The sequence below is a fragment of the Pholis gunnellus genome (genome assembly GCF_910591455.1).
Source record: "Pholis gunnellus genome assembly, chromosome: 5".
NCBI lineage: Eukaryota > Metazoa > Chordata > Actinopteri > Perciformes > Pholidae > Pholis > Pholis gunnellus.
This window is the reverse complement of record NC_136531.1, coordinates 5,551,588-5,577,000: the sequence shown is the minus strand read 5'-3', so window position 1 is coordinate 5,577,000 and position 25,413 is coordinate 5,551,588. Positions and strand designations below refer to the sequence as shown.

At 42.8% G+C, this 25,413-nt stretch overlaps 2 protein-coding genes across 2 annotated transcripts in view; one reads left to right on the top strand and one right to left on the bottom strand.

The window, feature by feature from the left end:
- mad1l1 (mitotic arrest deficient 1 like 1) overlaps positions 1-3,609 on the top strand; it is a 48,247-nt gene extending 44,638 nt beyond the window's left edge. The window contains exon 18 of the mRNA XM_079160285.1: positions 1,755-3,609. Within this exon, the coding sequence (XP_079016411.1) occupies positions 1,755-1,904 (150 nt within the window). The 3' untranslated portion in view covers positions 1,905-3,609. The remainder of the gene's footprint in view (positions 1-1,754) is intronic.
- A 14,276-nt stretch (positions 3,610-17,885) lies between these two features.
- LOC306696239 (protein ELFN1-like) lies at positions 17,886-23,447 on the bottom strand (the record flags this gene model as incomplete). The annotated part of the gene is made up of 4 exons (XM_079159804.1): positions 17,886-19,977; positions 21,371-21,537; positions 22,913-23,066; positions 23,158-23,447. 4 exons carry the CDS (start codon positions 23,445-23,447, stop codon positions 17,886-17,888), a joined length of 2,703 nt encoding a protein of 900 aa, XP_079015930.1.
- Positions 23,448-25,413: the final 1,966 nt, after the last annotated feature.

Below are 25,413 nucleotides of genomic sequence, written 5' to 3'. Positions count from 1 at the left end.
CCCTCCCTGATTTCTTCTCTCCAGCCTCTTCGTGTGTACAATCATAAAGGGCTGATTGCCAATAAATACTGAAGAGGCGATACTGTTGCTTTGTCTCTCAAAGCACCTTGTAAACGCTGCTATATAAATGAAATTATTATGATTATTATAATACCACAAGGGTCATACCGTACGACTTGTTAGCAAGTATGAAAATAATATCTACTTAAAACTTACACCCTCGTAAACTGTACAAAAAAAGCTCCTCAAATATGGCGATTTCTTGCTTTTATTTCATTTGTCTTGCATCATACAAAACTAAATATCTTTGGGGTTTAATTGGGAAAACGACATTTGAAGACCTCACCGTAGATTTTGAGAAATGTTGTTTCTTTCTGACATTTTATTGGCCAAACAATAGATCGATTATTCTAAAAAAACGATCAGCAGATGAATAGATGACGACAATAATCGTAAGTTGTTTCCCTGATTGAATAATAAAGTGACTTAAGGGATCATTTCCTAACTCAAAAAAAGTGGATTTAGTGTAAGCGTACTCTTTTGAGGAGACTCCACTAAAGCACAACTCTACCAAATGAAACCACATTACGTCTTTTTGAAGTAAAGATGAAAACAAAACTGTCGCTGCCATGAAAGTCCGTCAGTGTTTTAGCGGCGTGCTAGCTTGTAGTCAGCGCTGGCTCTATGAGCTCCTGTTGGTGCATCGGGTTTAAAAGCAACATTGAAACAGCAAGTCATCAAGTCATCGGGTCCGTTTCTCTCGAGCAGTGTTTAGCGTTGTGCAGTCAGCTGGCCCGATGCCATTAGTTCAGTCATCCTCTCCGCTCAGCCCTTGGAGATTTGCCGCTGTTCACACAGAAGTGAACAGCTGAGTTCACCTCGGCCTGTTGTGTGTGAGGAAGCACACTAATTGGTTTATCAAGTAGGTTTCACTTCTTTTTCTCTTTTTCTGCATCAACACCACTTTCTAAAGTCCTATAGCTAAAGTCTATTACATTTTCAAATAATAACACTGAGCTCAAGTGGGATTAATTTTTTTAATTATATATATATTTAAAGGTATTCCGCTCCAAATCACTGTGAACATTTACTGAGTCGGGATTTCCGTAAAAAAAAAAAAAAAAAGTGTCCATGTGGGAAATAATGTAACGCCGTATTAACTTTTTCTTTGCGGACCTTCGCCGTCTGTTTTACGAGCCTTCTCACGATACTTCAAATAAGAGATCTTGTGTCTCTTGCACACATGACACGAGACGTTCCTCAGACGGCTCAATATCTTCCCTGCATGTCATGGGACTCTGCTCCGTGCTGCCGTCCTCCATCCCTGCGATGCTTTAATTACTTTATCCCTCGTTTCTCTCATCCCTTTCTCCTTCACTCCATCGCCCCGAGCTGCTCCTCATTCCTTTTAATTAATCCACACAGATTTAGACACCTTCACCCTGCTGTGAATGAGTGCCACACACACACATGCGCACACACACACACACACACATGAACATGCTCTGACAATCCCCTGTAGATAATAACAACTTTAAGTGTTCTTGCTTCACTTTGAACGTTTTTCTCTGGAGATGGATGTAAAAACCCAGGACTTATTGTTTGATATTGTCTTTTGATAACAGTGTCTGTCTGTGTGTGTGTGTGTGTGTGTGTGTGTGTGTGTGTGTGTGTGTGTGTGTGTGTGTGTGTGTGTGTGTGTGTGTGTGTGTGTGTGTGTGTGCGTCTGTGTGTGTGTGTCTGTGTGTGCTCAGGGCTCCAATGGAAGCATGCAGCTCATGGAGACCGAGTTTTCCAAAACTCTGGGGGAGATGGTGGCCCTTCATCTGCATCACCAGAAGAGCATCCCAGCGTTCCTCTCCGCTGTGACCGTCGACCTCTTCAGCCGACAAACCACCGTCTGAAGTAACTTGACGCCAACTCAGACACGGGGCTGTAAAGATTAAAGATGGGATTGGTTCTGTTTTTTAATTTCCTGTTTTCCGCTCCCTTTCATGCCTTTTTTTTTTCTTCTTTTTTTCTCATCTCATACAATATTCACAGAGTTCTTTCAAAAGCTCTGACATATGAATAGTGTAGTCGGTGCTGTGTTGTGCAGGATGAACACCTTTGATGGAATACCTCCATCTTGTATTCAAAAAGGCTACGCTGAATATTTGATCAATGAAACATTGAGAAATATATTTTTTCTTAACATGACAAAATTGTTGTGAAAATGTCACACGAGCCTCTGATATTTGGGTTAAGAGCATGTTTTTTTTTTACAGTGTGGCAGGTTGAAGTACATTTCCCACCACGTTGAACACACACAGTGTGGTCCTCTGGATCTGCAGTAGATGCATGCTGCGAGGTCTTTTTCCTCTTTTTATTCTTTCTTTTGAGTCCTCTCTCTCTCGGGACCGTATGTAGAAGGTTTCACACTGATCTTGTGTGCTTACAACTAGTCCAATCCAGTGAAAACATCATCTGTGGATTCTTGTTCTTTCTCTCATTGGGATAAATCAAAAATGTTGTATTAGATCTGTAATAACCTCACTAAATTCAAAGTTTACAGTGTATAAGGGCGACGTAAGGTTGGACGACGTGTTAAAATGTTTCCAACAACCGGTGAAAAAAATAACTATCGCTGAGAGCCGATGTATTCTTCCACACTAACGGGGTGCAGAGAGTCTGTGAACGTTTCGTTCAGCTCGTCTAAAAATGGAGAAAACTGAACCGATAATCATAACACCAAACTATTTGAGAGGTAATTATTACCCCCCCCCCCCCTTTTGAAAAATGCTAATGTTTTACCATTTCATTACTGCAACAAGTCACTCTCATGTGAGGCAGTTAAAAGGCGAACAGCGAATGAAGAGAACCGCATCAGTCTGGATTAAATTGATTCAAACGAATCAACAGTTCTCATTCTTTTTCATCACAGCGTTAGCTGTTGTGTCCTCTCCTCGCAGGCCTCGTACACATTGTTCATAGTAGCAGCTTTAATGTCTGAAGTTCACTAAGAATGCATTTATTTGTTCCTACTGTTGTAACCTTTTTGACACTGAACGAAGTCTTTGGACATGAATCGGATCGGAAAGAACTCTAGATTCCTCCTGTTTTTGAACTTCGTTAATGACCGCGCGTGTTGTTCGTGAGTACGAGTACTCGAGATAAGACGAGGGAAATTTCCAGGCAGCAGCAAAGAGAAGAGGCAGAAATGAACACGAGGTGAGGAGGAAGCAGGGGAGCTGTCCAACAAAACTGAGAAACAAAAGGAAGCGAGCGCAGAATAAAGCCACTTATCACAGCGACGGAAGAAGAACTCCAGCTGGTGCAGCCATATGTCTCATGGGAAAACATATTCTCCTGTACTGCACATGCCACATACTGTCCTTGTTTATTTTTATTTTTTTTCACACTTTTTTTTTCACAACACAAGCACATCTTCTGCACACACCCCCGCAGCTCTCACCTTGAGATAATATAGGAGGGGTTTGTGTAAGCTGTGCGATGCGACGCTTTTGTGGCTTCATCACGACTGTCCTCATTCAATAAAGCTGCTGTACCTCCTTACTGTTTTATAATTGAAATGCAAATGTGATCAATAAAGCTTTATGTGTGACTTGACTAGAATGAATATTCATTTTTGCAGCAACTGGTCTCCTGTACCTGTGACCACGACACTCAGTACCCAGAGTCCGAGGAACTGGAAGATTTGTTTTCACCACATTGTTGATGCTGAGACTGAGTGCTGTGTTGCCAGGTTTGTAATGGCTCTGTCCGGTTCCCCAAAGGCCGTCAGACCCCAGATCAGCAGTTAGACTAAAGGCCTTTGCACACCAAGTCCTTATTTTCTGTCCGAAAGTGTTGCACATTTTAAAAAAAAACAGAAAAAAATGACACATTACGACCTCGTGTTGTGTCAATCGCTTTTACGCTCTGACTCAGGCTCCAGAGTTGTTCGACCACTCACTGCCACCGTAAATGCAACCAGCATCCAGAAGTGTCATCTGATAAGCTGATTCACTTCACGTTCGTTGGTCTCTCAGCACATAGCGCTCATAAAGTGACGGTCATGGTCGCAAAACGAAGAACGTACGAAAGATTAGACGCTTGATTGTTCTGTAGACTGTTAAACGATGAGCTTCTTGCTAATGTCATTTATTCATTGGATCCATTAGGTGCACTATCTAATGCAGCCTTCTACTCAATTCAGCTTTGTCTTGGATTTTTTTTTTTATCACGACGAACTAAAAATAAAACTCACCGGACTGCGTGCGAGGTTTTTTGTGTAACTGGCTTTTGCGATTGCGTCTGGCAAAGTGCTGCGTCGGCCATTCATGCATGCAAATTCACATTCCAGGTAGAATCTGAATGCTGTTATTCTTTTCTTGACTTTGCAATCATTTGAAGGAATAATAATAATAATATATCCATTGGCATCAAGTGTGATTCAAAGACCTCTCCCTGGCTGAACTAGGATACCACACGGGCCCCCTGGGGTCACAGCTTATTGTCTGGCGGTTGGGCCGTTGTACCCATTGCCCTGCTGTGCCTCAATCTAGGCAACGCTAGGTCAACCATCCACAAAGTTGCACTAGTTCAGTATGTTGCCAGTTGGGTGGCAGGCACCTTTTGATGCTGGCTGTTTTGGATGTCGAAATTTCACCTCTTTGTCGCCAGAGCTTGTGGAAGGTGGAGCATCACCAAGTAGATAACGGCAACTCTACCCCCGATAGAGGCTGGACGCTCTTTTTTTTTGAAGTGGTGACCAGAAGATAGTTTGTTCTTCGTTGCAACCCAGTAAGTCAGTGCTGGACGCTAGTGGGGAAGGAAGCTGTTGAGCTGAAGAACAAGGTTTTTTTTGGGGTCTACTATCACGTTGTAAGAAACAACTCAGATTTGGGAAGCGTTGGAGGAAGTCATGACGTCGTAATCCTGCTTTTTATTTTGATCGTTCTTGTCCCCGGCCAGGCCTTCGTGGCTCCTCGGTGTATGATTGTGCTTCCACCACACGGCCTCCAGCTAAAGCCCGACCGAGGAGCTGTGTTTAAGCCGCCATTCATTTTTTTTTTTTTTAAAGGTTTTGCTTGTAGTCAATTTAACCGATGGTTGGCTCCATTTCACCGGTGAGAATTAACCGACCCGCAAGTAATAAAATAAAGGGGGAAGTATTCTCTGAACATGATGAAGAGTAATGGTCGTTACACAACAGGTAGGAAGTGAATGCCACTGTCATTAACGTGCTGGTAAAACCTAGAAAGGTGTAGATAACGGCGCAGGAAGCATCTCTGCGGCCGTCCTCTTGATATTTTTACATGGCTGCAATGTTCTGTTCTTTGAGTTTTGTCTACAGAGAAAAAAGATTTTGTCCACCCAGCTTTCACCCATGTTCCCCCCCCCCCATTTCATTATTCCACTACCTTTGTAACCTTAATTGTCTTCCTTCCCCTCATCTTCTCTGCTCTTTCCTCTTCTTTCCACTCTTTTATTCATTCCTTTATCTTTATTTCATCAGCCCATCATCTCTCAGTCGAAAACAATTAGTGCACCCGCTGATATCTCATTAACTATAAATGAAGTGGTAGACTGAGATTGAAAATGCCAAAGCGGAGCTTTATAAGCTCTGCAGCATACATCACATTTCTCACACCAATCCTCATCAAGCGGTAAACAATCATTTTGAAAGGCATGCTTTAAAAAAAAAAAAAAAAAAAAGCAGAAATCATTTTGAGGCAGCACTTTAAAGGCGATTCTCATGCATGTTTAATTTATTAAAAAAGTTTAGGAGTGGCATTTCAACTTCATCTCTCAGATTATATATTTTTTTCACCACAGAGAAATATTGATTAGTGAGACTTTCTGTGAAGAGACATCACTACAGAGACGAGTCTCAGCTGGAAACAGAGAGGCCGATGGGACAGAAAGAGAGAGACGGGTCCTGTCACGTCTTTCTTTCATCGCTAATCCCTCTATTCTTCCAATCTATACCTTCCTCGCTAAAGTCTTCATCTGCCTTCAAATCGCACAGGAAGCTCCGTATCTTGAAGTGATTCTTTCTCCCACAGCCCTCTGGTCGCTCCTTCTCAAAAGCCCCAACAGAGAGAGAGGCCGAGCAGCTGTCATGTTTTAGTTCAGATCCCAGTTTCTGTTCCTGGGGTTCCCCGAAGAGTAGAATAAGCACGATGCTGTACTCACTGGGAAAGGTGTGTGTGTGTGTGTGTGTGTGTGTGTATTTGGGGTCCAACATTTACCTGAAATAGTGTTTGTGATTGCAGCTGATCATCTTTTAAAGGATTGTTCCTATTTATTGCAATTTATTGTCATATTTTCACATTTCCAGCTGTTACAATAACAAGTTAACATTCATCACAGTTTACAGACGACCCACTGGTTCATATTTGACCTACTGTACTCCCTGTAGCTGTGCACACATTCTTTTTGTTCTTATAAATGTGGGGTTATACCAACATTTACAGCACACAAATAAGGCAAAGTCCGTCTTACATCCAGATCAAGTGTGTACTTTAACCTGATTTGAACTTTTACTTCTTTACAACATGTCTGAACGTCGGACTGCTCGGATTTCTTGACCTCTCGGTCTTCACAACGCTGACTCAAGTTAACATCACTTGAGGCAATTTATCAGATTTCACGCAGCTCGCTCCGGAGCCTCAGAAGTCTTTTTACAACTTTTTCTTTTTAAACATACAGTAGAACTCAAGACCCCTGCAAAGAGACTCTGGTGTGTAAAATGGGTTGAGTTCCCCTTTAACTAAGGACATTTTAAATTCAGGTGTAATTGACCTTAATCATTGTTTGACTTGAATGTGCTTCAAAATGAATCACAACCTTGTTGCCCCTCAAATTGAAGCTGTGTCTATTTTGTGACCCCCTCATCACAGGTCACGGCCTTAGTGTGGATTTGTCCTCTTAAATTATTACTATTTTAATTAAAAGTTGAGAATATCCAAGAGTCAGAAATCAGAAAATAAACATGTTTGTCCAACAGCTACATATCATGTTCTGTGTTCTCCCTTTAATCTCTTATGACTCCACAGATATGACATGTGAACGTCTGACTCGGCTCATTCACTATATTGTGTTTACATTTGTTTAACATTTTCAAAGCAAACCCTTTAAAAAAACAAAGATGTGATTGATTCCCGACCTTCCAGGCGTCCTTTTCTTACATTGAACACTTCTTGTTTATGCTGCTGTGATGTTATAATCTAGACTCTAAACTCTTTGTCGCATAGACGAAGTTCTAACATCTAAGATAAACAGTCGACCAATGAAAGCATTGGATCGACAAGCTACAGTATTTGAGGGAAATAAAAAAAATGTGTATTTTTTTGTTTCTTGCATGAACTAAATGAAGTGTTCTGTGGCCGACTCTGAAAGCTCAACTGTCAGTGTGCGCGTGAAAGCACCAACAGGCGGAGCTTCTAGAACGTGCTCCTTCCTCATGACAATAACATAACTGACTAAACCCAAAGGAAAAGAACGCTTTGTTGGGATGGATTACCAAACTCTACCACATTTCGAGCTTCTGCAGCTTTTCATGCTTTTTCTTTCATGAACTGATTGTCAGAGGAAGGAAGTTGGGAAATCAGTGTTTGGAAAATGTTGAGCAGCAGTGCAGATGGTTTTCAATTCACTCCCAGGTGATGAGCGTCTGATTACTAACCTGCGAGGTCAAATCGTGATGGTGGCAATATGTAGTAAAAGAAACCGAGAGCAACACAGACTGCTGCTCTAGCTTTATTGGATTTTGTCCTTGAATACAATATACTTATCAAAGCAAACTAATGGATGCTTTAATGACAAAATCAATACAACAAAGTGACTTCAAGCTACACTAGAAAGCTTAATATTGAGATAGTTGTTTATGTCCCCAATTATCTCAGCCAAAATAAATTGTGAGATAAATTGTGTGAAAGTAAGGAACACATATTTCTACTGCATCACAGATAGGATACATACCTTTTCTCGTGAACAATCAATCATAAGGTCCTCCTGCATAAATATATAAATACAAAATTGCAACATTTTGTTGTTAAAAATTCCTGTATTTTTAAACCAGGCTCTATTTTTCCTTCTTTACCACGGTAGATAGTAAGACGGCTTTTTCCAAGTCACTCGCGACAATATTCCCGATTATCCCGATAATGGAAATTCACCACGATCAACTCATAGTGTGTTTTTTGATCTGCGATAAAGTCCTATTCACAGTTGTTTATCAGTCAAAGCATGCAATACCCTGTTCCTTTAAAAAAAGAAGACATAAACCTAAAAACTGAAATTTGGGTATATTTTGTGCAGTTAGCAGTGGCTACGAATTCATGATCCTCCTCTGGCATAACAATTAGCCACGGCTGATGGCGCGATGATGCACTCAGAGTTGGTGCGGGACCAGGAGAACAGATTTGGACGGAGCTGCTGCACCGGGGCAGCGTTTATACCTCTTGATGATGGAGCTCCGCAGAGCAGTTTCATTAACACATCTCTGTCCATTCATTATAACGTTTTTGGAGCCGTTGCAGTGCTGAACGTCTGGCAAATGTAATTCTCAACAGCCGCTGCCTCTAATCCTCACTCCCAAACAGTATATATGGCTGATCAGAGGGCCAGTGGAAAATGTGCAGGCAGGTCTCCAGGCAGACTCCACTATATGGCTGCCAGAGCTGCATGAGAGTGACAGTTTGGCTAATTAGAGCGCTTTTAATTTGCACTGCCTTGATCTTTCGTCTTAACCTCCTTCAATCTGGGCGCGTGTGCAGGAATGCGCGCTGGTGTGCACAGTTTGTACATTTCGAGCAATGTTTCAGTGTCACCTCGTGTGTTCATTTGGAAAAGTGAGCTAGTTTGAGGAAGGCTAAAAGAGGAAATATCTGTCATTTAGCCTCCATCACTTGTCCATCCTCTACTTCTCATTCTCTGCTTATTCGTTTAGTCTTTTATAAGTGTGCTTCAGTTCATAGCTCTCACCTCGTTCCTGTTTTTCTGCATATGGCCCCGGAGTTCTCCACACATAAGTGCTCCTCGCACTCTCTTAAATGAAAGCAGACGACTTTCAGGGTCAACAATCTCCGGCTCTAGTTGTTCAGTCGTTGTCTGTGTTTTTAAAACTAAACGCAATTAGCCTCGTTTTCAAAGACTTTAGACTGGCAGTGTCACTGCTCCGCTCCGAGATCATATCTCCCAAATGATTGGCCCCTCGTAAAGATATTTAAACAGCAGGCAGATAGATGCTTTCACCCAGTCAAAGATGAGATAACCACTGTAACCGCTGACCTAATAACTCATAAGTCATGTTGTTCGCCTCTCAGTCAGCCTCGACCTTTCCACAGTGTTCTCTCACTTACCCTGTACATTATTAATGCTGCATGGCCTCTTGTGCGCGTGCGTGTGTGTGATGCAGTGAGACACAGGCTCCTCTCTTTAGCGGGTTGATTTTAATATGTAGTAATACAGTGGTGAGAATGTTTCCCTTTATGACTCTTAACATCGCGCTCTATATCAAGCCGCCTCCTTTCACAGGCTGACCCACATTAGGCGCTGACGGCGAGCCCGATTCCCGTTTTTCAAAAGGTTATTTCACAAAGACAACCCCCCCAGGCTCTGAAAGAAATCAAAACACTGGAAATGAGCAAAGAACCCTGTCTTTCTGTCCTCTTTTATCTTCCTTAACCCCTTATTCTTAAATTCCGTTTCCTGCTGCTTTCTGTTTTTTTTTGTTTTTTTTCTCTCCATCCCTTTCTGTCCCTCGTATCTTTTCTGCCCTCCATCTCTGCCGGAAGTGTCACTGCAAATGCCACGTGGAGAATGGAGGAGCGGGGAGTTATTGTGTGTGCCTGGGGAGGGCCTCTTTTTGTACTCCATGGACGGCTGTAGAGTGACGGGGGCGTAGACAGGCGGCGCACACATAAAAAGACAGATATTTTGGTCACTGCGGCTCCGGCTTGTGACGAGCCTGACAACTACTTGTGTTCCAAACTCTGACAGCGGGGCAAGCTGGAGGCTTCCTCTCCGCTCTGCGTCAGACTGCTTTTGATAAGAGCGCATCTAGAAAGGGCAGCCCTCAACCACAGCACTTCACAACTAGACTTAATGTAGGTTCCTGCAGTAATACCAGGAGTTTGTTTGGCTGCCCTTTTCAACCGCTCCACCCGGTTATACGGGACTGAAATCTTTCATTCCTGCCGGCCCGGGAGAGCTCTTTAATAATAAGCCGCACCGCGTCGTGACTACGTCGTGTGCATTTCTGCAAAAATATCACGTGTAGTTTTAAAAGTTCAACATCCGGAATCCCAGATCTCGAAAAAAAAAAAAAAAAAGTTTCAAATGAAAGAATTGCAGTGTCTCAGTATAAACAGTGTGCCTCGCTCTCCCAGTTGGTTTATAAGTTCTGCTTGTGAGCTCGCCGGTCTGCCTGAGCCCCGAGAGTGAGGGAGAGATCTGAGGTGCCGTAAAGGGAGGAAAATGAGGTTTGGGAGAAAGATGATGTAACCGCGGAGACATACCAGACTCACCTGCCCTGGGTTAAAATCACACAGGACAGATAGGAGATGTAAGGATAATGAAAAGACCCTGTTAGGACATGTTCTCGCCTTCATTCGAAGCCTCCAACCGTCAGGCCCTTTAGCCATTTGTACCGCAGCAGTTTGAAGATAAGGAGTAATGAACCTCTTCGTTGTTGTACTGAAGTTGCAATTTTCTCTCACTCAGTTCACGGTGGAAAAGGATTGAGCTCCTGCACATGTATTGCACCACCATTATGACTCTGAGGGCTTATTTCACCTGAAAAGATGAGCCGCTGGTCCAGGCTTATTGTACTGGGTCGTTGCCCACATGTGCTTTTGACAATGAAATTGTATTATAAATTAGAAATGTAGCATTTAGATCAATTACATGCTCCTCTACTCTTTGAGAACCATTTCTTAATAGAACAGACATTTAGATTTTCCAAAAATGCTTATTCGCTTAAATGACAGTTGAGTCCGGTGGAGCTGTGGCTGATTCTAGAAGCACATTTATGTCCCTTTACACAGAGTCACTGTGTTTGTATTAACATGTTGCTCTTTCGGGATGTTTTCAGGAAAAGGCGGTTAGCTTAGCATAACTCTAGCTCGGCTCCGTTCTCTAATTTACACTTTATATCTTGGTTGTTTAATCCGTACGCAAACGTACATTTAAAAATAGCAATTTGTGGTTGTAAGGATAGTTGGCGAACCACTCGGTGAAGTGACTCGCCAGACTTTCTAACTTCTAATCTTTATGCTAAGCTAAGCTAAGCTAATCACCTCCCGGCTGTAGCTACTTGCTAAACTGAGACCAGTCGGCAAGAAAGTGAATAAGCTTATTCCCCAAAAGGTGAAACTATACCTTTAAGCACTTTAGATAATGTTTAAAATGGAAACAAGTTTTAAGAACTCTGCATTTTACAAAAATTATAGCTGACAACAGCAATGTTTTTATTATAAACTAACTTTAAGACTGTACTGTAAGTCTCTAATGTGGGTCAAGCCCCAAAAACTATGAAAATGCAGCTATATTGTGTGTTCACATGAGACCTTACCTGCCTGATGCCCGTATGAAGTTATCAGTAACGTAATGGCCGTGAACGTAGCAGTGCAGCAGTTGTACACTTTATTTGTTGTTGAATAAAATGTTACAAGTCCTAAAGGACCAGGTCTTGCTTGTAACCCTGCACATTAAAGCTTTTACATTTTTTTTACTGATGATCAACATTGTTATTGTCTGTTAAACAACATGTATTATATTTAATTTGTTACAGTCTGAAAGCATGTTTTATTTTCATCAGATATTCCTGACTCTCTAAGTGACATTTAGCACTGTAACGGCATTAAGTACTCAAATCGGCACTCGGTATCAGCAGGTACCAAATATATATACTTGTGTCAAAAGTGTCATCCGTGTGTCCCTACTGTAGTAAAACATAAGCAGTCGTGTTTTTGTGAGAATTATTGAGGATTTTTCAGTTTTTCCTTTTGTAACCGCAGTATCACACAGTGTTATAACACGTGCATCAAAAAAGGGAAAAGACTGTTGCCTTGTCCTGCAGCGCTGCCGTCTCCCAGAGCCATGCACTTACCTGCGTCATGCACAGTAAAGCTTCTCATTTAAAGTCTGAATGAAATTGGACGGTATAGCTGTAGAAAACGGCAGTGTGGGAGGAAAAAAGAAAGTTAGGAGCCCTTTTTTTGTAACTAAAGGTAGCCTAGATTTCAGATGATGATGTTTAAGCTGCTGACAGTTCAAACTCCAACCACGTCAAACCTTTTGTTTGGCACAAAACATCCTGAAATTGCTGGAGAAGTAGGTTACATCATCAAGCATTATATCGACACACGCTGTGTAGTTCTTCACACACACACACACACACACACACAAAAACATTGTCTCTAATTTTTTAAGTTATTTTAAACGCGACATTTTCTCTGCCTATTAAACGCCACATTTCAGAGCGGGTGCACTCCTCTTTAGATGGATCACTTGCTGCTGTCAAATAAAAATCCAGCAAAGCAAGCATAATAATTCCTCTCACCAAGGACACGCTCCGAATAGGCCTTTCATCCACAGTGCCAATACAACATGACATTACTTCATTTCTTCCCTTTTTTGAAGTCTTTCTTGAAGCGGTGTTTTGACGGAGGGTGCCCCGGGTTTGTCAGTATCCATTTTCATCCAAGTTTTTCCTGCAGTGCATTCGGCCCATATTTACGTTTTACCCATATTTCTCTTGGACTGAGACATAAAAAGTGTAGATATGCCAAAATATTTTTTTTATTTAACGAGATTATATTTAACTACAAGCCAAAAACTGTTCACAGATACCAGTCAGTCATGGATTAACCAATTTGAAATATTAATGATTGTGAAGTTTTCATGTTGTTTGATGTTATAAAACTACAAACTGGCTACACGTTATACGTTAAAGCGATCATTGAACTCTGTATGACTTTGTGCAACCACAGAGTAAACAACATACCAGACACTGTCAAATTTAGTTTTCTCATTTGCCTCCAGTAGTACGGAGTCAGACAGATAGTTTTGGGTAAATCTGCCAAGGAGACAATTCTAAACAAACACAATTTTTGCCATGCTAGCGGCTCTATGAAAAGCAACTTTTCCACTTATCTAGTAAAATACCTCAACATCTACTTGGATGATTGGTACACAGTTTTGCACAGAGACATTTATAGAGATTTACAATGTATGCTCATGACTCTTCCCACATTGTTCCCTTCGGGATGAATGGTAATAACTTTGGCGGTCCCTTAATTTCTCTTCAAGCTCCATCATCTGGTCAAAATTCCAATTTGTCCAGTGCTTTCATTTATGACCAAATACCTGCAAAACTACTGACTTTCCCATCAGCCTCAGCGGTACAGATGCATGGCAGCATGGAGACGTTAGCATTTAGCGAGTATGGCCGTAGGCTCTTTGTCTTGTTTAAAATGGCTCGACGCTGTGAGCAACTCCAACACAATGTCATTCATCTTCATCGTGTTGGTTGGAGGCAGACACGGGAGACAGATCGCAACCTTTTGGCAGTGAAACCCAAACTCTCTGTGTGGCAAGATGCCCCTTGAGGTTAGGTTAGAAAATGTTGTTTTTGAACTCTGCAGGGCCGTTGTTCTGTCACTTTGCACCCGACTCGATGAGCTGTGGTTCACGACGGGTCCAGATAGATTGTACGGCGATACTCGAGCTGAACCGGGGATCTGAGCCGTCCACCGTATGCGAGTCAGAGAGCTTCAACATCATCCACTGGGGCAATGGAACTATCATTATCATTTTATCTATGTTGCTAAGCTGTTACTGCTAATATTGGGAACGGCCTTTAGTTTCTTTCTTCAGACTAAACCACAGCCGCTGTTTACGCCTCTTCTGAGGACGCAGCAATCACGTGACTTTAACACAGACAACACAGGTTTAACTACAGATAAGCTTCTGAAGGAGCAGCAGCCGCGGCATGACTCGAGCTTATTGTCTTAATTGTTTGCTAGTTTTTTCATTCTCCGAAACAGTGTCCCTGTTATTTGGGAGGTAATCCAGAATAATAGGGACACTGACCATCAACTACCTCATGGACAGCTTTTGACAGTGTGGTCTGTGGGTTGTTTTTTTAACATGTTTTTACAAAAATGAGCACCACAATTTTGTTCATCTCCGTTGTGTTGTGGTGGGAAGCAGACATTTCAGAGACTAATATCTCAAAACCTTAACAAACTGCACCACAAACCTGTCCATTGCCTGATACCTGCACATTCATGCTTATGATTTTGGCAAACCGACTCGTCAAGGATGTGCTTAGGCAAAAGCAACCAATCAAACATAGTTAGAAATGTGAAAGTCCTGAGTGTGTTTAAAACTTCTGCCATACGTATGGTTTCTCCAGGAAAGGAGACGGTGAAAGAAAAGCTATTTTATTGTGCTCATTTAGATTTTTTGACAAGAAAAGAAAGAAAGCCTCGGAGAGATCCTATGGCAGATCGTTCTCTCTCTCTCTCTCTTACACTCTCTCTCTCTCGCTCCTGAGTCATTCACTAGAAGAATGTAACACAAGCATCCGCTGAGGATTCCCTTGCATCATGCTCCGTTGTTTCTGTCCGTTGTCAGTAGGACCTCTATTTATTTCCACTTTCTAGGCATTGTAGTTTCAAAAACAGTTTATCTTCTTCACGCTTCACAGAATAGCAGCGCTGATTAGGGTCACTGGCGACTAGTCGCCTCGACCGTCAGCTTGTTGTCGTCTGATTCCAGACGAGCTCTGCTACTCTCTGACACGGGAACAATTCAGGCCATTATTGTTCATAAACAGAACAGGAAAGAAAAACAGTACTATAATACATCGCTACATTGATATTACTGTTACTGAAAGAATGCTCAAGTGAGGCTTAAGAATCAAGCAATTATAAAAATTGCAGTCATGAAAGTATAAGTTAAGAAAACCAGGAACTTCTTCGACTTTAAAAAGATTAAAGAAAATCGAATGTTTTTAAGGCTGTTGTTAAGTTAAAGCCACAATCTGGGACGTGTAATGCAGAAACAACCACGGCTCATCTGTTTCCTCTTGGATCAGAGCTGGATGGTTTGCTGCAGCAGCAGAGGAACCACGTTATAGCTGCAGCAGTATGAGGAGAGGAAAAAAAAAACACACTAATGAATGTGCTTTTGCAGTGCTACAAACAGCTGTGGTGATTTCACTAACCCACGATTATGGCTTTAACTGGGCTTAATGACTTGAGCATTCTGAACTCATTATAGCAGAGAAAAAGACAATTTTATACAGTGTTTCCATTCACCAATAAACGTTTCATTGTTTGTCAGCTCTGTTGTTTCCAGAGTGTAGTTTTCATCGTCGCTTCAAGGCTGGAGTCATTTCTGTTTCAATTCAAAAAGTCCTTTTTGTAATTATAAATTGGTTGTCAATACTGCGAAAACCTCAAGCATGTTAAATTCAAAATCCAGTGAATTGAAATGTTCTCGACTCCATCCCTGCTTTACAGTCCTCTGAAATGAGTTGCTGTAGCACAGCTCTGTATAGAATAAACAGCAGTATTCTTTATCACATTTTACTCGTCTTTTCAGCCTCCGGTATTTAGATCCCCACAGATATACATGTAGTCCCTTTTCATCACGCTACTGATTCTTATCACGTTTTACTACAACACTTCTAATACCGGGAACATTTTCCGGCTGAAAACCTTTTGATAAGGCAAAACCCCATTGCTATTACTTCAATAGACGTCTGCGGTGGCAAATTTGGGCTTCTTGCGGACAACATTTGGTTCAATTGGTGACACGAACTGATGTGATGAAAGTCGTCCGTGAGAATCTGCCCCGAGTGGTCAGATCTATCAAATATTCGTTATTTAAGTCCAGTTCTGAAACACGTGTGGCCATCTGGAGAGAGGTTTCTATAAGACAGATGAGGACACTGTTCGAATACAGCTTGTACATTAGAAAACAGAGATTCCAGCTGCTAAACAGTATTAATTTCTCAATGAATACATTCATCTGTGTGTGTGTGGGTACACTTGAATGTGTATGCATGTGCTAGAGTTGTTACTGCAAGGGTGATGGTGGGTAAACAGCTGGGGCCGGGTCAGGGGCTATAGGGGTCAATTTACTACCACAGTACTTTGGTCTTAGACATGATTGGAGGATAGAAGAGGAGCAGTGAGCCAATGGGGTTTGGATCGTTTTGTGCAAATTGTCGTTGTTCTGGCAAACTGATGTGTGTCGATGAGAAGGAGACGAGGTCTGTAAATAGTAGTATTTAAAATCATTTCAAATACTTCTTGGTGATTTGTCAAGTTGGCACAATGGCACCACAGTGGAACCAGAGGAATCCCCCAAAAAACAAAAACAAGTGAAAACCTGGGCGGTGGGAGGAGAGAAATAAAAGGAAATGATTTGTTGATAGAACACAGTGGAGCTACAGTGTATCGGGAAGCTGAGAGTTTTTTTTCCTAAGAGTCGTTTTTTGATTTTGAACAGTGCAGATATGTTTCCCCTGTGGGAGTTAAAAGACATTCATTTGAAGATTAGAATTTTTAGTTCGATTTTTTTCAAAATCAAAAACGTACCGTTTTGTAAGTGAGCAGGTAGGTAACTAACTTGGGATTCTGGTTTTTGAAAAGTCTGAACGATTCCAAAACCATGTTGTACAAACAAAAACAGTCACCTCTGTTGCAAATATAGAACTTCTCTCTCTCTCTCGTCTGTACAGCGGTCCCTCTTTAGGAGGATGAGGAGCAGGTGAAGTCGGGGGGGGGTTCACCGAGAGAAACGACGGGCTCAGCAGAGAGCGCGTTCCTCTTGGTAGAAAAGAAGAACTCAAATGTCTCGTCCATTATTCTGTTTGTCTCTGTTGGTGTTCGCTTCTCAGCTGAGAGGTTCGAAAACAGTCAAAACACAGTCACACGACAGAGCCATGCCATATTCAAATAATAGAATATTAATGATGTGGAGCATAGGAATAATAAGAAGACCAGTAATGTAATAAGAATAATTAATAGTAATAACATATCATTCTAGGTTTTTAAATTCTCTATATAAAAACAGTGGCGAGGAGACGTTGGTACACAGTAGGGCTCTACTACCCCCCCCCCCCCCCACCACTTGGTTGATTTGGCACATTATACTCACTTCCTGGTGAGAGCTACCTACTCATTCTCAGCACAGTTGAATATTACTGTTGCCTGGCGACCCATCCAGAATTTGTCATGTTGACGATTTAAATCTCCCGAATCACGGTAGATCTTTCAAAATGTCTTGTTTTTACCGAAGCAGCGTCGCAGGGCGCGATGCAAAAACAACCTTTTTTTCCCGGCAAGGCAACACCTTAATCAATCCACCGCGGTGACAATAATTGGAGAGGTTAATCTGCCGCGGTCAGGTGTAAAGAATGTCGCTCTCGAGGCAGATTAAAAGCGCAGCCAGGCGGTTCAGGATGGGTTGCCTGGCAATATTTAAGGTTTCGGCTCTTAATGTTGATGTTTTTTTTGTTTTTTTAAACTTAGTACAAATAGCTACATAAGTCTGAGCTATAATGTTTATTACATTACAAAAAGTAACTCAGTCTCTCTCTATAAGCTATGATTTCTGTTGTTCAATATAATATATTAGTTTGGTCCTCCTTCATGTTCTCAGAAGCAAAGGCTTGGTTTGTGTAAAGTGTGTGCGTGTCTGTGTGTGTGTGTGTGTGTGTGTGTGTGTGTGTGTGTGTAGATGTATGTGGGCAGTTTGATTCCGTAGATCCTGCGAGTTGTGTGTGTGTGTGTTTGTGTGTATTTACAGGTCGTTTTTGTATCAGTCTGTGTTGTTATTTTCCATCTTCAAAGTGTTTGGGGTCTCCAGATGTGGGTTCAGGTCTTCTGCTGGGCGGACACACCCTTCCAGTAGTCCAGTATGTCGTGAAGATCCTCATCCTTGGCAAACTGAACCTTTCGCCTAAGGGCGTGTCCGGCTGCCACGTATCCCTCGTCCTCCATGGACGCCTGCCGGTGCCGCTTCCGGTGCATTTTGAACCTCTCCCACAGCCCCAGGGTCGGGGTGCAGAGGAGCCCTTCGTCCTCCTCGTCCTCGTCCGGGCTGGAGCAGTAGCTGAGGTTGTGGTACTGGGGCGAGAGCGGGTAGTGCGGCGAGAGCTGGGAGTAGGCCAGCTCCCGCTGCTTGGCCTGCCTGCTGAGGGTGAGGGGGTCCAACATGGAGGGCTTACGGCCACCCGGGTGGTGGTGGAGCTCCTGCATGATCTGGGGGTGGTGCTGCAGCTCCTGGAGGTGCTGCTGGGAGCCGGGATAGGAGTGACGGTGCTCGTTGTACTGGCGGATTCTCTGTGCTTCAGCTCGTAAGATAGCCGCCGCAGGGTTGACCGTACGAATGGCCTCTCCGCCTCCCCTTTCTCCTCGCTCTCCGGTTGAGGTCCTCTCGATGTAACGGGTCTCGGACGAGTGGTAGCCTCCCTCCGAACGGAATGAGCGAGGGCTTCGGGCAGAACCTGGAGAAGAGGAGGTGCTGGGCCTTTTGGAGGTCGGTGGCGCCTCCATGCTGTGGTGTCGCTGCAGAGAGTGGTGATAGCTTCTCCCCCTCTCTTCTCTTCCTCCTCTTCCTCCCTTATACACCGGGGAGAGGAACTCGCTTCCTCTTTCTCTCTCTACTTGCTCAGAAAGAAGCACCAGCTGCGGCTCTGCAGTAGAAACCGCCCCTCCGCCTGCAGAGGAGGGAGATTTCATCCCCTGTTGGAAGGAGGTAGACTCCGATTTGAGAGCATCTATGCAGTTGTTGATGATCTGGTTAACTTTATCAACTTCTTTAGCAATGGTTGAGATCTCTGCCACTGAGCCCTGGGGATTCGCTTGTGGCGACATCTCTCTTTCTCGCTCCCGTTCTCGATCTCTCTCCCTTTCGATGCCAGACCCTCTCACCTCCATGTAGTTAAGTTTGGCAGGCTTGTGCACCGGTGTTTCTATCACTTCCTGCAGCTTGTATGGATCAATCTCACCGCCCTGAGGAAGGTAAGGCATTCTGGACAGACTCTCCCCGGCACCAAGCTTCTGGGAAACAGATCCTCCGCTCCCTCCCTCTATGTCTCCTTCTCCACCATACTTGAGCTCTATCAGAGTCCTTTGGATCCTGTTCATCTTCCTCTCCTTCTCCTGGCTGATCCTTTTCTTCCTCATGCAGTGGACAACAAGGCCAAGGAAGAGTAACATGCCAAACAAACAGCCCAAAATAGTCATAATGTAGTGGGTGGCCGATGACTGATTGGCTGTCGTCTCTTCTCTGGCCTGGCGGCCAGTGGAGATGGTCAGACAGGTGTGGTTGAAGCGCAAGGAGTTTCTTATAGAAGCCACACAGTATGTGTAGTCGGTGTTAGGTTTTAAGTTCTTGAGCTCAATATCTTCCCTTTGATTTTTCAGATTCTGGATATCCGTGAAGAAGCTGTTGTTGTAAAGTACCAGGATGTACATTTTCCTGTACGGGTGAGGAATCTGAACCGTAATCACAACGATCGAATGAAGCACCTGCTTTAGCATAATTAGCGGCTTGGTGTCAGAGAAAATGGGGCTTATGTTGATGACCTCATCAGGAGGAGTCCCGGAAGCACAATCGTCCAATCCGCAGGGAGAGGCAAAATCTGGGGGCAGGGTGGTGGAATCTGCCATGCCAATCGTGTAGTAGGTCGTCACGCTGCTGCCGTCGTCTGTGCAAACGAGACTGAGCACGTGCAGAGCGTTGCGTTGGGTCGGCATGCGGGGGTTCTGGCTCAGGAGGTTGTAGCCGAAGAATCCTTGAGGGGAGTCGCACACCATCCTCTCACTGGTCCTGTTGGGGAAGGATGAGAGCCAGCGAAGGAAACCCAGCAGCTCACAAGAGCAGTTGAAGGGGTTGGTGTAAAGTTCACAAGTGGTCAGCTTAGAGAGTCCAGAGAACAAACTGCCATCCAGCACCTGGATCCTGAAAAGGAACAAAGGGAAAATTATAGATTTTTAGATAAATGTCCCCTTCATCTACTCTCTCATAGCTGAATTCAGTATCGTCAATCTGTCAACAATCAATTTCAAAAAGTGTTTTCACCTATTAAGCATTGCACGTCTGTTACACTGTCGGACTCATGATGGACAGTGGGGGGAAAAATGTATCTACAGTTTGTATCCACGTATTCTTCTTTCTCATCAAAACCTCCTACAGTACTCACAATCAAACTCAATCGGCAGGCTATATATCATACATAATATATCCTATTATATATATATATATTATGCTTCTATCTGCCAATGTTGGCTTAGGCAGAGATGAGGAGCGGGCTACAGAGTTCTGGTAAACTCACTTCTGTCAACCCAAGATTTTATCATTTTCAAACTTCTAGTCTTCATACTCCTCAAGTAACATCACTGGAGGCAATTGAGCGATCCGACATTGAATATATATTTTCTGAACGTTTTCCACATATGCAGTAGTATTCCTCAAGACCTGTAAACACACTTTAATGATCAAAATCTACAGGCTCTCGCTTTAAATCCACTTGTTACTTAGTCTTCTTGTACTTCAGTAAAACATTTTCCCAAATTGAACAAGCCCCAAAGAGCAGTTCAACTTACATTCTGCTGTTGCTTTTCAGTCAAGGGATCAATACCAGTTAAGGTACTAATAGTATGAACAAGACAAGTTATTCCCACTGAGGAAAAAGTATCTCAACTTGTGTTGAAAGAATGGCTTCTTGCAGCTTTGCAACATGGTTTAATGAGGATACTGTCAGTGAGAAGGAAAAGAAAGTGTATCTATGCATCTTCTGCAATGCTTTTTTCTCAGCAAGTCTGCAAAACATCAGTGCAAATTGGTGACTTTAGAAAGCGGCTCTTGATCTTTGATCATGGGTTGATGACACCAAGCCTGGCATTTATCATTGATGTTTTGGCTGCATTTAAGAAAGTTAATATATTCTCCTATCTAAAAATGTTTCAAATCGTTTTAAGTCAGCATCATACACCAATGAACACAGAATCATGAACCCATAAAGAAAGTTTGATTGCGACGAGCCTTTTTCAGCTTTTCTGTTGAATTCCCCTTTTATGTTATGTCATTAAACGACAAAACTGCTGCAATAATTCCAATTTATTATTCGTTAGATTGTTTGGTCTATATAATAATCATCACATTGTAAATAGCTTGTTTTGTCAGTTTAAATAACCAAATATATTCAATTCACAGTCATGAAACAGATCTTAAACCAAATCTTGATAAGTGCTGAGTATTCCTTTCTCAAAATGATGTAATTGATTAATCTAGAAACACCACAGCATGTTTTCTGTCTCTCGTTAGACACACATACATGGACCCAGGTCGATACCTGTTCATGGAGAGGTCTATGTTCTCTATGTTGGGGCATTCCCAGAAGGTGTTGGGTGTAACGGTCTCGATGAGGTTGGCTTGCAGGTAGAGATACTGCAGCTTGCCCAGGCCACGCAGCATTCCCTCCGTCAGGTTCCTCAACTTGTTAAAACCCATCTGGAGAACCTGGAGAGGCAAACACAAGTGGGATTATTCTAATCTCTGAAGAGCCGGCCGGCGCCAAGCATCACACACGACAAGCTGGAAACATGCAGAACAAACAGACGACGGTTCAGTACAATTCATGTTTCACATGGTGATCTAAGCCTCTATGCTGTGCTCAATTTACTAAGATCTTTTTTGTTCACATTTTACCTCCTGGCACAGCTCCAGCAGCTTGGGTAGTGTATGTCTAAGTACGCCAGCTCATTATGGCTGCGTTCAGCTCAGTTTGGTGAAAACACTTTTGCCTTCAATGCTTCTGGAAGCCATAATGAGCGAGTGTTTTCTTTCTTGTTTTTTCCGCGAGTCCATCTGTGTGTATAATTCTGGAATAATTTAGATCCTTTACCCAAGTAAAAGTAGCGGAAGCAGCACAGTGTGGAAATACTCCCCTTGATAAGTCCTTCATTCATAATTAGCATGAATTATTCTGAAGTGTTGAGTAAGTGATAGTAGCCATTATGAAGAACTCAAGAATGTTCAGTACCAATAACAAAATTATACCTTTTTTTCTTCTATTTACCAAAAGAAAGTTATGCATTAATGTGCAAGCTGCATTTTAATATTGCTGTTGGTTAAACTGGAGCTAACTTTAACTACCATACACACTGTCTGGTAGTTTAATTTGTAAGAATGCTGATCAAAGCTTTTGTCTAAAACATTAAGTACACGATAACATTATCCAACATAACTCTCAAATACATGTAAATGTGGAAATTATTTCCCCTTGAAATTAGGTGAAGTAGTCACATACGGCAGCTTGGTCAAACTATGAAGCTCCACGTATACCTCTGTGGCGTCAGTTGTGCATGTGTACAGTTATGCTCGTTACATTTTCTAAATATACCGCGGTCACAGAAATCAACTTAGTTAGGTTTAGGCAACAAAACTACTCAGTTGGGTTACGGAAAAGATCGTGGTTAGTGATAAGTGTAAGTGTGTTCGTTGTGTAATTAAGTAGGTTATGCTACGTACCTGAAGTAAGTTAAGTATGTTACGTCATACACTACTTTTAAAATAACTCAACACTGACTTTCAGTTTCACACAGGACATTAACGATGGCCTCCTGGGTGAAAGTCCTGCATGTTTTGACCTATCTTTATACTACGGCCACATAGAGCATCATAGATTGAAGTGTAGGGTTACTGACCAAGCTGCTGTGTTTGATGACTTGGAAGTGCGAACGGGCTGAGTTGTAAAGTGTCTTAACATACTGTTCTCTTAACATACCCAAATATGTCAACCAAAAACACACAGTACATGGTGAATGCACTTTCCTGTATTGTGTGAATGTGCATGAACAAGTGCATCCATTAACCTGTATCTAGAACTGCTCACCTGCAGGTTGAATTGTGCTGAGAACGCTCCGTCTTCCACGTAGCTGATATCGTTCTTGGTGAGGTTCAGATAGGTGAGGTTGCCAAAGCGACTGAGCGAAGAATAATGGACCGATCGTATCTTGTTCTCATTCAGCCTCAGATCCACAATAGTGCTGTTGAGATAAGCGGGAAGGCGTTAGATTTTTTTTTTTGACAAAAGGCAAAATAGTATCGACAAAACTCTTTTATCCTAAGTTTCCTTACCTGTTAATGTGGGAGGGGATGGCCTCATAAGGCGGCTGGTTCATACTGCAGATAGCCAGCCACACGAAGCCTTTCTCGCCTTCGATAAGCCAGCAGTCAGCTGTTACCATCGGCAATCGCATTATTGACAGCAGGGCGAGCCAACAGAGGAAGGAGCTGGCTGTGGACAGGACCACTGACGAGGAACCTCCGGTCACGTTGCGTCTCTGCCGTCCCTGTCTTGTCCTCTGGGCCATTTGGGATGTCGTCACAATATCCATTGGAGAAAGCCGGGCAGAGATGCTTGCCATCTAACATTCATTCATGCAGGCTAGCGCCATTTGAAAGGGAGCGAGGGCCTGGTTGTACAGTGATATCTCGGTGTTGCCTTTTTTTGTCAGATTTGAGTCTATACTGCTAAAGAAGTCACAGCATGGTAAAAATGTCCCCGTTTCTCCTTAGCTGGACCTGTAATTGTACATTGAGTTGAATAAAACTCACGTTAGGAATTTGTGATTTATCAATGTAGAAATGATAAATGCAGGAATGGGACGTATCACTTCATTGGCAGTATGCGTGTCTAGGTAAACTGTATCAGTTGTTCAATTATGGGGTCGCATTTGATTTGTTATGTACAAATTGGCAAGAGGAAGTCGTCCTGGTGCCAGATTGGCTGGTGCTCATGTCTTCTGTGGCCATCTGCATCTCTGATTGGACAAGCACCTCTTTTCTTTCTTCCTCATCGCTCGCTGCTCTGCACTTGGTGTGAGAACTCGTCCCTGGAGGGAAAGGGGGGAGAGAGAAAGAGAGAGAGAGAGAGATGGGAGGAGGGTGTTAGAAAAGACTCGCTAATGAAACGCAGCGGTTTATACCAACAAACACAACCCTGTTACCAGCATGATGAGATAGGGGTAGTTATTTCTTCTTATATAACCGACTGGCACTCAAACACACTCAAATTTATGCATGCACACTCACTTCCTATGCTCAAAGGACCTTTCTTGACAAGTCCAATTAGCGCACATTGGTGCAGATACACAATAGGCACCTGCAAATCTTAAAAATACACACCGCTTGTTGATGCGTGCCCACGCACATTTTTCTGCCACGCTATTAGCCTCGGGGCCTTGATGGACCTGGGCTAAGAATGGCCCTTACTCCGATACTGTATCTGATTAATTAATCTGCTCTAAATAAAACACTTCCTGGGATAAAAAAAAAAACAGCTGATGTCTGATGGAACAGGAGAAACGGAGGGAGGGGAAGAGAAAAAGGCTTGCAAAGGGCTGCGGAGCAGCGAGGAGGAGGAGGATGATGAAGAAGTGGGTGCAAGAGAGTGGTGAGAGAGATGGCGAGATGGAGCGACGAGTGGGGTAGAGGGGAAGGGATAAGGCAGTAAGAAGATAAAGAGGCAGTGATTCTGTGAGAGAAAGAGTAGGCTGGGAAGAGAGAGAGGGGTGTAGAGTGGCTCTCTGTCAGGGGGAATTTGCTAGAATAGTGGCTCCCTCTTCTCTTTGAGAGCCTTTTTTTTCTCAGCTGTAAGAGCAACAAACAGGATGTGACATTATGGAGGGGGGAAGAAGACGGAGTCGGGAGGAGCAAAAGGTCCGTCCATCCTCTCAAGCATCGTTTGGCTGCTGTTCCCTCCTTATTGATTACAGATGAATGCCGAGGCAGAGAGGTGTTTCACCTCTATTCTGAGAAGGAGAGCAAAGCTCTTTTTGAGAATGGGACAAAGCCTTTCTGAACTTTCTGGTGTCTTTGTGGAGAACAAAAGTCCTGATGTCACATCCTGGCTAACCACCGTTCCACTAGCTTCTGTGACTCCTTCTTATCTCTCATTAGACTGTCTCTTTGATCTTTCTTTTAAAAAAGGGCATCAACCACGCATATTCTAAGCATATTATGATGTACTGTATGTCCTTACAACACGCTTCATTATCCATGATGTTGACCAACGCTCTCTTCTACTATCTTTCCAGCTTCTTAGCTGTAATCTCTGCTGTCTGAACAAGAGCTTCTACAGTCACGCTAGTGGCTCTGTGCTGATGCTTTGCATGTATAATGTTCACTATCTAATGTTGCATGCTAGATTTGATAATTCATACTTAACAGAGTACAGCTGAGGTTGATGAGAATATTTTTAGATTTGTAGATATTTTGTAGTTACTTTTTGACAAATTAAAATTATGAATTTTTTTAGAGATAGGGTTCATCTGCTTCAAAATCATTTTTGATGAAAATCTCATTACATCCTGACAGCCCACTTGCCTGCCT